The sequence below is a fragment of the Helianthus annuus genome, chromosome 10 (assembly GCF_002127325.2).
Source record: "Helianthus annuus cultivar XRQ/B chromosome 10, HanXRQr2.0-SUNRISE, whole genome shotgun sequence".
NCBI classification, from domain to species: Eukaryota; Viridiplantae; Streptophyta; class Magnoliopsida; order Asterales; family Asteraceae; genus Helianthus; species Helianthus annuus.
In genome coordinates this window covers 126,146,039-126,163,609 of record NC_035442.2, presented here as the reverse complement: position 1 = coordinate 126,163,609, position 17,571 = coordinate 126,146,039, and the positions used below count along the sequence as shown (strand labels likewise).

The 17,571-nt window shown below is 34.5% G+C and overlaps 1 protein-coding gene and 1 long non-coding RNA gene across 7 annotated transcripts; one reads left to right on the top strand and one right to left on the bottom strand.

The window, feature by feature from the left end:
* Nucleotides 1-877: 877 nt before the first annotated feature.
* Nucleotides 878-5,687, bottom strand: LOC110884708. 6 transcript variants are annotated; one of them, XR_004869159.1, is made up of 11 exons: nt 5,404-5,683; nt 4,709-4,862; nt 4,281-4,418; nt 4,048-4,175; nt 3,306-3,434; nt 3,125-3,220; nt 2,880-3,043; nt 1,990-2,044; nt 1,718-1,818; nt 1,530-1,629; nt 878-1,356 (listed from the first exon to the last, which is right to left on the bottom strand). It is a non-coding gene; the product is annotated as an uncharacterized LOC110884708 (long non-coding RNA). The 6 variants fall into 6 exon arrangements; XR_004869158.1 differs by having other exon boundaries at nt 1,990-3,043; nt 5,404-5,687; XR_004869157.1 differs by having other exon boundaries at nt 1,718-2,261; nt 5,404-5,685.
* Nucleotides 5,688-14,655: 8,968 nt separating this feature from the next.
* LOC110881458 (putative F-box protein At1g23770) lies at nt 14,656-15,431 on the top strand. The gene is made up of 2 exons (XM_035978294.1): nt 14,656-15,355; nt 15,397-15,431. The coding sequence occupies exons 1-2, from the start codon at nt 14,656-14,658 to the stop codon at nt 15,429-15,431; spliced, it is 735 nt and encodes a 244-aa protein (XP_035834187.1).
* The last annotated feature ends 2,140 nt before the right edge of the window (nt 15,432-17,571 follow it).

Here is a 17,571-nt window from a genome sequence, read left to right as displayed (position 1 = left end):
TGTGACTAAAATAACATTTTGCTGCATGAGATGGACAAATCATAAACAAACAGATGCTGGGGTCAGACTTATGTCATTTTTTTGTGTTTTGTTCTTGATGAATATTTTAATGGCATGAAAAAGACGAATGACACTACTGAGTTGTTTAAAGATACATATTCTAAAAAAAACTCATGTCATTTTGTCTTTCCAAACGGCCACAAAAACACAAGCATGGCTAAGCCAAACCACCAGCGACAAGAAAATAAAGCTAATGCAACCCTAAGAAAGTGTTGCATTAGGCCTTGAAAAGGTTGCCTTAGGCCTAATGCAACCTTTTATCAAGGGCTGCATTAGGTGAAGTTGCATTAGACCTAATGCAACCTTTTTATTAGATAATGCAACTTTTTTTTAATGAGTTACATTTATTATTCAAATGCAACCTTTTTGTGATGCAACCTTTTTACATGCTAATGCAACTTTTTTTAATTTTAAATGCAACTTTTCTAATACTCAAGTGCAACCTTTATTACCTCATATGAACCAACTGCGGTAGCCCAGTTGGCCACCGACACCCACCTCTTCCCAGAGGTACTGGGTTCGAGTCTTGGGAGTGACATATGTCGCCCAGAGTAAGAACTCGGAATGGGGAAGTCATCGCGGAGCTAGCTTGGTCGGGTAGCGGCTCCCGGAGTGAGATCACTCCGGCGGTTGGGAGGACCGTGCATTATCCCCCCCCCCCCCATTACCTCATATGCAACATTTGCTACACTAAAATGCAACCTTTGTTAAACTCAAATGCAACCTTTTTAAAGTCAAATGCAACTCTATAGCATTATTATTCGAAATACTAAAATTTCTATTAGTATGCACTAGTATTTTAAAAACACCAACATAATAATAACATAATTATATAAGATAATCTTATATCGTAATATAACATGTGTCCAAAATCAAAAGAACAATGTAATCATAATAAAGTTGTGAAGTACAATGATAAAAAGTAACGAAAACCTCCTAATCATCTCTAAGATCCTATAATACTCCATTAGGTAGTTTTTCCATAATACTTCGCATCATAACTTCAAAGTTAGCTTGTTGTTTGTCATAATCTTTCTATATAGCTTCTAGCTTAGGTTTTTTTTTTCATGTGATGGCCCTTTCAACTTCTTTTCGCATTGTTGTGTTCTTTCAACTTCAAGACTCGCGTTGAATGATTCCATAAACCCACCCGAAATTATGTATGATTCCACGCCACCATCCATTTTTTCATCATTATTTTAGGAACACATCCGCCATAAATCAAAGGTAGCGGTCTGTAAAATCATCAACCAAAGCACTTCCATCTCCTGGAGGTTTGAAGTTCTTCAATTGTTCCTACAAAAGAAAATAAGAAAAGATTTTATAAAAACATCATTCAATAAACCATCAATACAAGTTGCTTGTTGAAAACAACGTAAAACAATAACAAGCAACTGGCTTTTTAAAAGTCAACCCATACAGGATGCGTCATACAAAATTCTCAAAACGAAAAACTAAAAAGAACTTACAAATCGCCGTGTCATCGTATGCTCACCCCTTGGCCCTTGTAGGAGCACCTTCAAACATTTTGGTTTAACTATGTAATTCCTTGTTTGAGTCATCATTTCTCTGCATTAATGGTAACATACATCAATAGAAGAATCAGCATCTTGAACAGTAAAAAACACAAACCACGAGCAAAATAAAGGCGTATTACCATCTCTTCACTTCTTCGCGAATTCTAGCAAAATTTTTTGGGTCGGCTGTGTGCATGCTTTTTTGAGACATGCACATTTCCTTAACATGTGAACAACGATTCTGGATACACATTAATATAAACGACTTAGCTAATAGAAAACTCTAAATAGAAAATATTAGTCATAAATAAATTGTCTAGAACAAATTTGCAATCCTTTTTAATCCCAGATCTGGTATTCAAGTGGTATCCTTTTTAATATGTTGAAGTATAAATAGTATACTTTCCCATACTTATTGACTTCACTTTGTACACTTTGATTTTTCTTGCATTTGTTTGCCATTAGAACTGCAAAAAAGATGTTGGTGTTGATGTGAAGAACAAATAAAAATTGTATGTAATGATCACTAAGCAAAGATAAAAAATCCGAGTTCCTCATCCGAGCACGGCCTCGAGATTGGATGAAGCTACAAACTGTTGTCGGAAGGTCGAATCTAATAACAAGATTGCAGCTCTGAACATCCAAACCTTCTTAAAGAATGGATGTTGAAACAATGATATTGACCTAAAAAAAGTCAACATTTGACTATCTGTCAATTTATGCTGCATGTGCATGCCACATTGCATCTGATTTGACCTTTAATAATTTTTTACACAAAAACATTTCTTTCTAATTTTTACTTAGTTTTCTAAATTTACTTTTTTATTAATTTTGTTCCTCTAAGTATATATGCTTCTGACGTTTTATATAGGCTAAAATGAGGTTGGTTGCTACAATTTGTAATAAATTGTCAGTTGGTTTCTATTTCACGCCAAACCAAAAAAGGGTTCCAAAACAACAGGTGCGAAACGGCTCGTATTCGCGGGTTGACGTGTTCAACCCGACCCGAACCCAAAAATCGCCTCATATATATATATATGAACTCAAACACGACCCGAATATTCATAGGCTGACCCAAACACGACCCGTTCGACCCATTTTTAATATAATATAAATGGTCAACCCGCCAACCCGACTGGGTTGACCCAAACCTGACCCGTTTAGCTAAACGGGTTTGCGGGTTCAACCTGAAACTGACCTGACCTGTTTAGACTAAACACAACCCCGTGAATTTCGTGCAATCTGCCCAGTGTTTCATGACATTATAACATTAACAATGATATGAAAAATATAAAGACATACAGTGCCTTTGTGAAACTCATCAACGATCTTATTTTGAGCACCACGGCTCTGTGACTGCATCACAGAGTGATTGCCAGCTGTATAGCTCACACAACAAGGTTTTGAGTACAATTGCTGAAATCACCCTCTCAACGAAGATTATGCATCTCATGTCATTGACATGCCTACAAAAAAGTCCATTTTTTACAAAATAGTTTTGAACTCAAACTAAGAATAAAACACGAAATGCACAATTTAGCACAAACCTACTTCAGCAAGTGATTCAATTAAACACACAACTTTTGTTGCAAGGAAGCCATGGCTCAGCACACTTTCTTTATTTATATGATGAACCAACCAGCCTAGACATCAACAAATTTAGAAGTTAAAATGTTAAATACTAATTATGTTGTACAAAATTTTCAAATAAACAAGGTTTTAATTTACCAGGAGGTATGTAAGATGAGTGAGTGTTGTGGACGTCTTTACAGAAATCTATAGCAATCGCCTCACCACGAACATTAGGCGTCCCCCAAGTGTAAAGATCATTGGTTCACATGAATGGGCTTCTACGGCCTGTATAATGAATAAATATACTTTTGCTTGATTACATGCTTAACTATATGGATTAAGAGTTACAAGTATCATCAGATTTCTTCTACATGTACGTGAAAACCATGCTTCAAGAGTTGATCACTCGGTTAAAAGCTATGCAGTTAATATCGGTGATATATCACCGATATATCGGTTATCAGTCCGCATGTAAAATATCGGTGTCAAATATCAGTACCGATATTATCGGCGATATTGACCGACATATCACCGATTTTCATGATATGAGTACCTTTCTTCTTAGTTCTACCATTCGTCTTTCTTCTTATTGCTGCTATTAGTATTTTAAGTCTTAATTGTTAATAGTTAGTGTTAAATGTTAATTCTTTTATGTCTTAATAATTTCCTACTTGCTACAATTGTTAGCGTTTTGCAAGTTGCAAAAGGTTAATTTGTTAATGGTAGGAGAGTATACTGAATTGTTAGTGTTAAATTGCTATATATATAAATTCTACATGATATTAAAAGTACCAATATCCCACCGCGATAACCTATATCTCAAATATCGGACCGATATCCTATTTTTTACTGTATTAACTGCATAGATTAAAAGTAGAAGTACAAAAAAATAACATACCTTTGCTGCTAACCAAATGCCAAGCTCATATAAGCAGAACTCAAACTGTTTAGATAACTTCAACAATTTGTTTGTTGCATTTTCTTTCGAAGAGTCCAAAAGGGTTGATTTCTTATGGCCAAAAGATACTGGAGGATGAAACTCATATTTGTCAGATATTTAATATATTATCCAACTTTTTTTTAAAATATATCAACTTTCAAGTGGGAGATATCGAAAAAGATCAAAATTACCTTTTCCATTAGAATCAACAATGTATTTTTTATTTCCTCAAACGTACGCGGGATTTCCATTTCCTTGTAGAATGTATACCTTGCGTTGGAGAATGGAATGTGTGCAGCTAGTACAGATTCACTTTTACATGTATAAACCTTCATACAAAGAAACAGTACGTGTGTTATTATTATCAGAATAAGCTTGAACAAAGGTATTATTTACAATACAATGGAAGGTATGAGCATTTGATAAGTTTGAATTATATACAATACAATGGAAGGTATGACCCACCACAAAACAGATAAAGAGTAACAATAATGATAGTACATATCTTTTGCAGCGTCAGTAGAATCAAAACCGTCACTCATATTGTCCATTCGTTGCACACAAACGCATAGTCGCATATTGTTGATCAATTGAACACAATCATTTTATTTTTACTGACCTAGGATTGAAGGTGGGTTGAAACTGCGATTGAATTGCTCTTAACCCTTCTATCCATCTAAGGAAACTAGGTCTTCCCTTCAATCACTAGCGATTGAACCACTCCTCTGTTCGGTCTTCCTTTGGATCACCAGAAATTAGGTCAGTATTACGATCTGCAGACAAAAAGAACATAAATATGGTATAAATTGTAATGAAAGATAAGAGTAAGCAAGCAGCCAAAGCACAGAAGTTTCCAGATTCCAATCAGTGAAAATTATTTGATCAACAAATATAAGTCAAAACAAATGAAATGTTACAAGAACTTACCCCGTTCTTACTACAAATGATACACTACCAAATCATCAAATTCAATGTACCATCAGAGAGATTCTCTGGCTTTGCCACAGAACTCTAGTTCACAAAATTTAAATCAAACCCAAGTCCCCAAACCGATCATTAATCACACACATGACTCAATTACAAACAACAAATCTATAACAGAATGCACCCATTTTACAAAATTAGAATGTAACTGGATGATGAGTGATATACCTTAAGTTAGTGTTTCTTCTGTAAAAGATATTATAAATCCTCCTAACATAAGATATCCCCTCCAACACACATATGCCCCCAAAAAAAAATTCAAAATTCAATGTTTTAATTAAAACCTTAATTGTGATTGAAGCAAAACTGGTCGAAGAGAAACCAATATACCTTCCGGGGCTGAAGTGAAGCGAAGAGGAGCTGAGTGAGAAGGTACGAGCGGCGATGACAGATCATCTGGTGGTGCAATGGTGGTCGTCGGTCACTCAGTTGCGACTCATTAGGGGCGTAGTAGTGGGAATCGATAAGAGGAGACGATCTAGCAGTTTCAGCGAAAGAATAGCGATTGGGGTGGGTAATGGGAGAGATGAATGTTGATTGTGAAATCTCAGAGCGATTGGGGTGGGAATGGGAGAGATGAATGTTCATTGTGAAATCTTAGAGGGAAATCTAAAATTTTGGGGCAACTATTTAGATTTTGGGTGGGAAATTAAAATAATTATAAAATGTGATTGTATAATGATGATTTATATTAGTTATAACTGTCAAAAAAATTAATAAATAATTTATACTAGTTTCTTTATATCGTGCGTTGCGATAAAACCGAACAAATGATAATGTAAAATAAACGTGATTTGAAAATAAAGCATGTTGTTTAGAAAGTCAAACAATTAGAACGATTTAGTTTATCATCGTACCGTTTTATAATACTAAATAAATACTTTATTTTGAGTATAACCTCGTTTTAACAAAACTTATAACAGAATGTCGGGGAAAAAATCAAGCACAACTACGTACTTAAGTTTTAGAAAAACTTATAAACGTCAAATTAATCGATAAATTAATATATGTAAGGTAAAAGAAATATATGTTTAAAAAAAAGAAAATATGTTATTAAAAGTAAATATAATAATAAAATATTATAATATATTAAATAATAAAAAAACTATATATTATTATAAAATTAAAATTACTATTTATCGTCCCTCGAAATCAATATATATAATTCTTTATTTATATTCTCGTAAGTTCCAATTGTATACTTTATTATTGAAAGTTTCAACCAAACTCACCATGATTGACAATATTTAAGTATGATTAAACTTGTTTGATCACGATTAACATTTTTAACCAAATTAGACCATGGTCATGATAACTTTTAGGTTGCTCGGTGTGGGATAAAGCCCCTCGCCACATCACCCCAATGGCGTCTCAAACCATCTCCTAGGTGTTATTGAAGGGAGTCATTGTATGCTCGCCAGTCCTTTAGCAGACGTGAGAGGAAAAAAAGAAGGGGACCCACTTGCATAACCAACAAGATTTCTTTTTCATTATTTTATTTTTTACATAGTTTAAGGTGGCTTTATCCCATAAAATATGCAACTTTTCAAGAAAAAGTTGCAATTTTAAGTAAATTTTGCAACTTTTGAATCAAAAGGTTGCAATTTTGATAAAATTTTGCAACTTTTTATTAAAAAGGTTACATTAGACCTTTTAGTGCAACCTTTATGTTGAACTATGTTGCATTAAAGTCAAATGCAACATTATTGAAAAGAGTTGCATCTAAAAAGTTGCATTAGGCTCATTTTCTAGTAGTGGAACAGACTGATGACAGTGAAGATTTGGAAGATGATTTGTTTTTATTTTAATTTTTTAATTTTCTTTTTCTGTTGTTTGCAATGTATTTTTCAAATTAGAATAAAAAAAATAAATTATCTTAATTAAACGCCAAAACAGTCATAATGCATATCAAAAACGCCATAAATGGAGTAAAAACGCCAAAAACTCCCAAAGTATAATGAAAGTAATTTGCAGAAGTATTAATTAAAAAAAAGCTAAAAATGGAAAAAACGCCAAAAACTACTTAAACCCATTAAAAAACGCCAAACCTGAAAAGCTAAACAAAAAAACAGTAAAAATACACAGTAAACTGAAAAGACGGCTACTTTATTAATATCATTTATTATAAATAAAATACCGCCTAAACTACGCGCCAAAAACATCCTATAAAGAGAGACTTCTCTGCACAAACAACTTATCACAAAACCAGAAACAAACGCCATATTCCCTAGAAACCATTCACTTTATAAACACCAAAAAAAAAATATTTAAAAAAGCCACATATGCAGACCCTCGATTCTTCTATATTGAGTATTGATCTGAATGATGATTCACCGAATGGATTCTTCTCTGAGTTGGGTATCTCTATAATCTTTTGCTGAATGAGATGGACAAATATTCAAGACAAAGAGACTGATCACACTGATATGACATCATGTCACTTTGTTCTTGATGGATATATGGATGGCATGAATGGATCAATACATTAGAGCAGGCGTTGGTCTTCAACATGTCATCAAACAAGTATATATCCACCCACCATAAAGGATGCCACACAAAATAAGCATCTTCTAAAGACGACCGTTATGTAGGAAAATAAGGATCTACATAAGGCATTCAAAAACAGGTTCAAAACGCCAAAAATGTTAAAGTAGAAGAGGCTGCTGACAGTGAAGATTTGAATGAGAAATTAGATTATAAGTTTTATTTTTTTTCATTTTTTATTGTTTGTTATGTAATTCTTTGTTGTTTATCATCTAATTCTCTGCTAATTAAAAATAAATTGGATATAAAACGTTAAAAACTACAAATAACAAAACGCCTGATAGTTTGAAAACTGTGAGAACGAATGCTAGCAAAGTACGAGGTTGCTATATAAAACGCCAAAAACGCAAACAAAGTATTACTGGAAAAATTAACACTAATAGACAGATGAAAAATTGAAAGAAACAGTAAAATAAAGAGAAGGTATCATTTACTGCAGAAAACATTATAGTTATATTAATGCCACTACATGGAAAATTGAAAATTATTTATCCTTTCAAAACGCCAAAATTGCCTGTCCCATTATAGACCTGTATCCTAAATGGCAAAACACTTAATATAATAAAATCAAGAAAATTACTGATGTTTTTTATATTAAAAGCCTGCATCCTGATCTAAAAATCAATAAAAACGCCAAAACAATTCTTAAAATGCCAAAATATTAACTACAATTCTGATCTAAAAACAATAAAAACGCCGCGTATTTAATAAACGCCAAAAAAATGGAAAGATGAAGGGACACGCGTTAATAAAAAAGAAATATGAAAAGACAAAAAAGCCCCTCCGCATTTCTCTAAGCGGCGTGACACGTGTTAGGCCTGGAAGCGTTCTCACCGTTCTCACACTTTTGAGCGTTTTCTTCTGATCCCGTTTCTATATATATATATATATATATATATATATATATATATATATATATATATATATATATAGGGTAAGGTTAATGCGATAACCACCTTTATTGCGAGAACCGCGAGAACCAATGTGAACACAACCTAAAATAGCTAAAAAACTTAAAAACACCTAACCCCCACCCCCCCCACCCCCAAAAAAAAAACCTACCCTCCCCCCCCCAAGCTAAAATGCTAAAAACTAAACCCCAAAAAACCTAAAAAAATCTAAAAATAAAAAATAAAAAAAGCACACACACAATTTTTTTTTAATATTTTTTACAATAAAATCGCTACTTTTAGTAGCCAAAAAAATATTTTTTTTTCAAAATATTTTTTTTCAAAAAAATATTTTTTTGACTGCTAAAAGTAGCGATTTTTTTATAAAAAATGTTAAATTTTTTTTTTTGTGTTTTTTAGCTATTTTTAGGTATTTTTGGTTGTGTTCACATTGGTTCTCGCAATAAAGGGTGGTTCCTAACGGATCCTTCTCCTATATATATATATATATATATATATATATATATATATATATATATATGAATAACCTTCTCTTAACATAAAATCAATTGAGAAGTAATTGCATGATTGTGTTATGTTTATTTGAACTAAAGTTATAAAAAGTCTAGGTAATGTCCCCCTCTCACGGGCGGCAAACCCTATCTCTGAAAATTTTTCAAAATGACATAATCATGTAATCACACTCTTTCAAGAAAACTTATTTCTTGTCTTTAAACATAAATTCTTGCTATCTGCCATAGCTCTCTAGTGTCACAATGATCTCTCTCCACCTCTCCTACTCTCTCTGTCTGTCTCTCTCTCTCTCTATTTCTCCCACCTATATCTATACCCCACTAACCCAACCTCCAAGATACCCCACTAACCCAACCTCCATGATGAACCTCGTTTCTTCGTCCAAAATTTTGGAATAACGACATAGAATGTTAAACTGTATGTTCCGAGAAATGAGTAGTCAACAAAGGAGAAACTTATTTGTAGCCCGTGATGTCATCCTCTTACAAAAGTAAATTCAAAAAATCATTTTACTTACTTTTTTTTAGAAAACGTGATCTTTATATATCGGAAATAGTTATCCAAAGGCAAATATCACTCTCCTAGTTAGGGAAACCAGTGTTACTTTTATTAAGGGGTGTACATATTTGCAGACCAAAATGCCTATTTGCACACCAAACCTAGCTTAATATACGCCGCGTATAGGTCTATACGCTGCATATAGCCACCTTTTGTAATTTCCAAGAGAATCTCTGACACGATGTGGGAATTTGTCACTTTTTTTCTTTTTTTAAGAAACATTGTAATAGATTATTTATCGTTTTAGCAAACTTTTATAATACGTAAATAATTCTTTAATACTAATTTTTATTCTAACTTGTTTAAAAAATAATTCATAAATAAAAAAAACATTGTTAAATATTCTATCGTATAATATAATATAAGTCTCGTATAGGCCTATGGATGTAGTATCGTATCATATAGTGTAGTATTATTCTCGTATAAGCCTATACATGTAATAGAATATCGTATCGTATAGTGTAGTATAAGTCATGTATAGGCATATATGTGTAGTATCATCTCGGATAGGCCTATAGGTGTAGTATGGTATAGTATGGTATCATATGGTATAGTATAAGTCTTGTATAGGTCCCGTATTGGTTTATAGGTCTTGTATAGGCCTATGGATGTAGTATAGGTCCTACGTAGGCCTATAGGTCTAGCATAAGTATCGTATAAGACTGACAATATGTGTAGTTTAGATCCCGGATACTACACTACGCTATCCTACACTACACTACACTACACTACACTACACTACACTACACTACACTACACTACACTACACTACACTACACTACACTACACTACACTACACTACACTACACTACACTACACTACACTACACTACACTACACTACACTACACTACACTACACTACACTACACTACACTACACTACACTACACTACACTACACTACACTACACTACACTACACTACACTACACTACACTACACTACACTATACTATACTATACGTGACTTAAGTTATACTACGCTATACGATACGATACTAAATCTATAGTTCTTTAGGAGGCCTATATGTGACCTATACTATACGATACTACAATACAGTACGATACTATAGGATACCATACAACACCCGTATAGGCCTATAGGTGTAGTATAGGTCCCGTATAGGCATATAGGCATGGGTTAGGTCCCGTATAGGCCTATATGTGTATTATAAGTCATGTATATACGCCACATATAGGGCTATGCTTACCGTATGGTAAAAGAGACAATTTTACCTCTGGATTAGGGGTTATACGCAGCCGAAACCAGGGCTAAAATTGTCTTTTTAACCCCTTATATACGCCGCATATAGACCTATACGCAACACATATAAAAGGTGGTTTTTTTACCCCAATCCTATGGTAAAATTGTATTTTTGACCTTTTATATATGCCGCGTATAGGCCTATACGCAGTGTATATACAAGGTGTTTTCTTTAGGAAACAATTTTATACATTAGTTATCGTTCTAGTAAAATTCTATAATAAGTACTTTAGAAATACATTTTTAAGTATGATATCATACAGTATACACCTCGTATAGGCCTGTGGATGTAGTATCGTATCGTATAGTGTTGTATAAGTCTGGTATTGGCCTATAGGTGTAGTATAGTTTCATATCTTATCGTATTGAATAATGTAGTATAAGTATCGTATAGGTCCCATATAGGTGTTGTATATGTCTATAGGCTTATACAGGACCTATAGTACACCTATTGACCTATAAAGGACCTATAGTACACCTATAGGCCTATACGGAACCTAAACCACACCTATAGGCCAATGCGGGACCTATACTACACCTATAGGCCTATACGGGTGTTGTATGGTATCATATAGTATCGTATCGTATAGTATTATATCGTATAGTGTATAGTATCAGTTTCGTATAGGTTCTCTATAGGTTTTGTATGTGCCTATAGGCCTATACGGGACATAAACCACACCTATAGGCCTATAAATGACCTATACTACACCTATAGGCTTATAAGGTGTTGTATGGTATCCTATAATATCGTATCGTATCGTAATGCATTGTATCCTATTGTATAGTGTATAGTATAAGTCTCGTATAGGTTCCCTATAGGTTATGTATATGTGCCTAGAGGCCTATACGGGACTTAAGCTACACCTATAGTCTTATAAGGGACCTATACTACACCTATGCCTATACGGGTGTTGTATGGTATCCAATAGTATCATATCGTATTATGTCATATGGTATCATATCATATAGTGTAGTATAAGTCTCGTTTAGGTCCCTTATAAGTCTTGTATATGCATACGATACTACATCTATAGTTATATATGAGGCCTATACGAGACCTATATTATACGATACTACACTTATACGGGACCTATACTACACTATACGATACGATATCACACTTATATGTTTATACGAGGTCAATACGTGACCTATACTACACCTATACAAATGCTATATAAAAAAGTTTGTAAGAAATACTTACTTTTTTATTTATTTAAAATACAAAAGTTATATTTTTTTAAATAGAAAACTTATATTTTTTATGCAACCTTATAAGTTGCGTATATACCTATACGCAGCGTATGTAAACCCTATAGTGTGCAAATAGACACCTTGGTGTTCCAATAGTTTGAGTCTTATAAAGATACGCTATAACCAAAATTGTTAATGCTATTGTGGTTATTAATGTCAAGAACATGCGTTTCATCATATTCTTGCACAAAATCACGGCTTTCTGAGAAGTCTAAAAGACCGTTGACATATATAACTGATTTCCGATGCCCTTTCAACATTTTTTAGCTATTGTGGTTTTAATCATGGGTGAGCTGTGGCGGATTCAGTATTTTATTCCAATTGGTTTCTTTTGCTAAATTCTCTTTAATTCTCACTAATTTTTTCTAAATTCTATAAGATTCTCACTATTTTTTTTCAATTTTTCCAAACAGGCTGGGTTCCTAGGAACTCACAAATATGGGCTAGATCCGTCCCTGTGGGTGAGAGTACATAGTTAAAGAGGAATAATAAAAAGGATGTTACTTCACAACAAGGTAATACAAGTGAAGTCGATGAAGAAAAAGAAAGGAACATGACCAAAAGGGTTACTATTATTGTTTTTTAAATACTATGTATTGAAATAAAATACTTATTTTCGATAACACACATTAAAGTTTGACAAATGAAACAAATTTGTAATTTGTAATATTATAAAAGGAAAGAAGTGTTAGGGTTTAAAATTACAAACTAGTGAAAGTTTATAAAAGGGGCGGCGCCTCTTTTTCACCAAAATATAAGCACATGTTCGCTCCGCTTCTTTCTACGTGAACACCGCAGCGACACCTTCATCCCGTCTTCTTCGCAGCTGAAAATTCAGGTGTTTCTTCTGAACTCGTTTAGTCTGCAACTCTTTAGATTACTCAATTATTTTGTATACATTTCAGTACTACGTTTTCGATATGGGTTGTGTTCTTGGTTTTGCAAGGTGAAATTCCTTTGCGTATATCATTTTTTGTGTAGCTGTTTTCATGAGAATTTGAAACCCTTATCGGGCACACTTTGAGACAATGATCAGTGATTTGACATATCAACCCATAATGTGTGGCATCGATCATTTTTTTTTTCTGTCAGATTGATTTTTTTTAAATATAGAGAAATTTTGTGAATATTGGAATTGCACTTCTTTAGATGATACACCCTTTGTCAAATCTGGTATAAACTTTCCCTTAATTTTATGCTTACTTTTTGTATCTGTATTTTTAGATGAACCGTGGTGTAGTTTTTTTCGGTCTTCGGCTGGTAGGTTTTGGATACTTAAAAACAAATTTACAATAGACTATATGTCATTGTATTAGCCAAAAGTTGCCTATGCACATCCTGTCTGATGAATGTTATATCTTGTTTCGCATTTGTTGAGACTATTATGCCATAATAATCATATATGTGGCACTTGAGGTTTAATGCACTGGTATGCCTAATTCTATTTAAAGTGGATGTTTGACACCATTAATATGTAATGAATGTATTGACTTTACATGTACACAAAACAAGCAATCAACTTTATATAACTAGCTATATAAACATCCATCAGAGAGAAGCATTAGCATCACATTGGAGTTATTTGTAGTGCTTAACAAGTATACTTATAGCATATTGAGTGATGTCAAACAGTAGTTGTCTGTTATGTATAAAATTGTCAGTATTTGCTCTGAATGCGATTCTGGTTTTCAATATAAAGATATTTGTGACACTGTCGCCACATTTGGTAACTAACTAACTAACGAACTAGCAGCTATGCGATTTTGTATTGTCATGCGCCCTGGTGGTGTTTTCTTTGTTAACTAGTAACTAGTTCATTTAAGTCTTGAGAAGTTGACTCTGGCACTTATTAATCTTATGTTTATATCAAAGTCGCGTATCACTAGGGTGCTGATAACGGGTGACCTCTTTCTATATAAACTCAGGCTCCTGTTATTTTGTTTTACTTTCTTATTGCTTTGGAACACCCGTTTTTGTGGTATGTTTATCACAATTAATGTTACTTGTATGACGCGGCTTTTCTTAACCAAGTTAGTGCAGACTTAAGGGGAAAATGTTAAATGAAGTGGCCATAACTGCATTTTAAGAAATTTTCTGGGTACCATAACCTTATTTTACGAAAAAAAGTATAGCGGTTGTGTATGTAAATTTTTCTTAAAAGGAACCAGCCATAGGTACAGTCATTCTTTTCTGCTTGACATGTTAAAAAAACTAATTATGTTTCGTAAATTCCGTTTGCCGTTATTAGATAGTGTGTTGTCTAATTAATGTCCTGTTATTTAAATACTACACCCGTTCTGGTATTCATTATATTCCTTATTTTATGTAGGTTCAGTGTTACTCATTCCAAAACAATGATTCGGAAATCCAGTAAGCAAGAGGAAACCCGGAACATTAGTTCCAAAAAAGGGAAAACGGTTGATACGCGTTATTCCCATTCAGAGGAATACAATCAAGAGTCTCTTAGAGTCATCTGTCTTCTCAGGAATGTTTTCAAGGCGGAACTGGGTGAACATCGCCATCATGATGTTCGACACACATGCTTTTTGGACTAACAATCCGTGCTGTTTTATTAGATTCCGGTTTTGTGGAGACCAATCCTGTTTCAAAGTCTTTGAACGCGAATAGCAACTCTAATGTTGAAAGGAAATGGTATATCCCTACATTATGCTACACTCTTCCTAAAATTATTAGCAGTGGTAAAAATGAAACCGTCATGATCCGATTTCAAAGCGTTGGAAGCTATTGTAGAATTTACGGGTGTTTGGTTGGTGGAACAACGGTGCATTCCGTGCTCTTAGACAAAGATAGTTTATCATTGTTCTCGACCGTGGTGTGGGCTAACTGTGAACGAGTGATTGTAGTTATGAAGGCAACCAACACGGCCACCAAAATCCAACCTAAAAAAGAAGTTCTAAAGTATTGGAAACAAATCAAAGACGAGCTTGTGCTACCACTTTTGACAGATTTGTGTGAGATAGCGGGGCTTGAGACCCCGCCTTGTTTTATGGGGCTGCCAGATGAACTCAAATTCAAGATTTTAGAGTCGGTTTCAGCGTTTGATTTGGCAAGGGTGAGCTGTGTAAGCTCAAGACTGAGATGTTTGGCGTCAAGCGACGAGCTATGGAAGCGCAAGTACGACGAGCATTTTGGGGAAGTTGTAAGTGTCCATAATGGCGGGAGGACTTACAAAGAGATATTTGTTAACGCTTGGGACTGGGAAGAGTACCAAACCCAATGTATGTGGGCATCTTATTTTTATAATTATAATATGACGCAGACTCTTCTAAGGCTTGGGTTTTGCACCCACTATGAGCGGATAGGCTCTCCGCGGCATCCTTAAGGCGGACGGTTCAGTTAGGTTTTTACTTTATTTAGTTTATACTCTGGTTTGGATGTATTTTTGACTTTGACAACGTTGTATGGATACATTGATGTGTTGGTTTCTTTGAACTATTTGCATTTGTTTTGAGTTCTTGATTTATATCTTTTCGGTTGATGACAAAACCTAGTAACTTATTGGGTAATATAGAGTAGGTTGACTAACGCTAGTAAATAGGGTTAATCAAATTATAAAAGATCTGATGACAAAGACCTATGTTTGATTATCATCTTAAATTAACCAACTTTCCAGCATCACGTCTATGTGATGGCCAATTAATCGAGTAAACTAAGTTTTGTGTAACCTAGAACCTGAAGCTTGGAGGAAGTTGCGTTTTATAAATCTGATATCTTTTCTTGTAGTTAGTTTAAAGCTATCTTTCAAATTCATTAAAACCCTCAATTCTAGATTAGTAGCAGTTAATTAAATACTTTAGTTAATCAGTAACCACATATTCCCTGTGGATACGATACCCTACTTACGCTATCTATTTAGTTTAATTACGTTTTTGCAACGACGCCATTTTGATGACTGTCGTAAGGGTCATGCAAAAACTCAATTTCTGATGCCCTTTTGTGGTTATTAATGTCAAGGACGTGCGTTTCATCATATTCTTGCACAAAATCATGGCTTTCCGAGAAGTCTAAAAGACCGTTGACATATATAACTGATTTCCGACGCCCTTTCAACATTTTTTAGCTATTGTGGTTTTGATTGTGGGTGAGGGTACGTGATTGAAGAGGAATGATAGAAAGGATGTTACTCCACAACCAAGTAATACAAGTGAAGTGGATGAAGAAAAAGAAAGGAACATGACCAAAAGGGTTACTATTATTGTTTTTTTAAATACTATGTATTGAAAAAAAATAGTTATTTTCGATAAAACACATTAAAGTTTGACAAATGAATAAAACATGTAGGTCCGGCTAGGGGAAGATCTAGTCGCCTAATCCTTGTATACAAACTAACTCGGTTGTGCGGAATCCAACCGAGATAGCAAACCGAGATCGAACACGTAAATGATAGACACGAGACTCAACGATTAACACCAATGTATTAATACTTGAAAATCTGTTACAATGCAATGTTTACAAATGTGCTCTGTAAACTCTCTCTCTCGTTTGTGTGTTCTGTGTGCTCTCTGTGTTCTCTCTATGTCTTCAGTCTATTTATAGTCACAGTAACACATTCCACCACGAAACGGAACTGGGTCTCGGCGAAATAGAACAAAGCTCGACGAAACAATATATCATTCGACGAAAGGAATCAAGTCGACGAAACAAGTCTTGTTTCGTCGACCTCCTTTTGTTTCGCCGTTATGGGCTTAGGCCCAACAGTTGAGGCCCACTAGAGTGTTTCGCCGAGATTGGTTAAGCCCAAGTGTTTGTTTCGCCGAGTTGTTTTCAGCCTAAGGACTAGTTCAAAGCCCTTTATGTCTTTTGGCCCAATTTTGATCTTGAAGCACACGACGGAGGAATGTCATTGCTCAAGCCGAGTCGCGTCGAGTCGAGTCGCGTCCACATATTTGTATCAACAAACTCCCCCTTGGACGCCACTCGCGAGATTCGCGTTTCATGTCTTCTATGTCGGAGGATCTTCAAAGTCTTCACGTGTTGGAAGCAGAAAGTGTATCAACAAACTCCCCTTTTCGTGTAGGAAGTGTGTTGACAAACTCCCCCTTAACATAAGCTCCCCCTTGAGTTATGCTCGTGAATGACTTGATCTTCAGTACTTGAGATCCTTGTGGTGTTGATGATGGCCAGTGGCAACTCGATCATCTTTATCATTTGAGTGCCTTCACGTCGTGTCTTCATTCCGAAGCTTGTCATCAACTATGTTCTCCTTGCCTTTAGAATCTGCACATGCAAGAAATCTAAACGCGTAATGAGAACAACTGCTTGGAATATAGTTAGTATAAACAAATGACACACGTATGACCATATTTCAATCAACTAACGTCCGACAGTTTGAAAGTTTATCAAATTTGTCAATTTTAGTTTTTAACTTTCAAAACTTGCAAATTTTGACCGTTTATGAAGATTTAGTCGATTTGATTTTCAATCAGGTTTCAGG

What these genes read in the sequence shown, in the direction of transcription:
- LOC110881458 (XM_035978294.1), top strand. Translation starts at nt 14,656, where the DNA reads ATGCTTTTTGGACTAACAATCCGTGCTGTTTTATTAGATTCCGGTTTT. An exon ending in GGAAGAGTACCAAACCCAAT is followed by an intron (nt 15,356 to 15,396) that starts GTATGTGGGCAT and finishes AATATGACGCAG; the next exon opens with ACTCTTCTAAGGCTTGGGTT.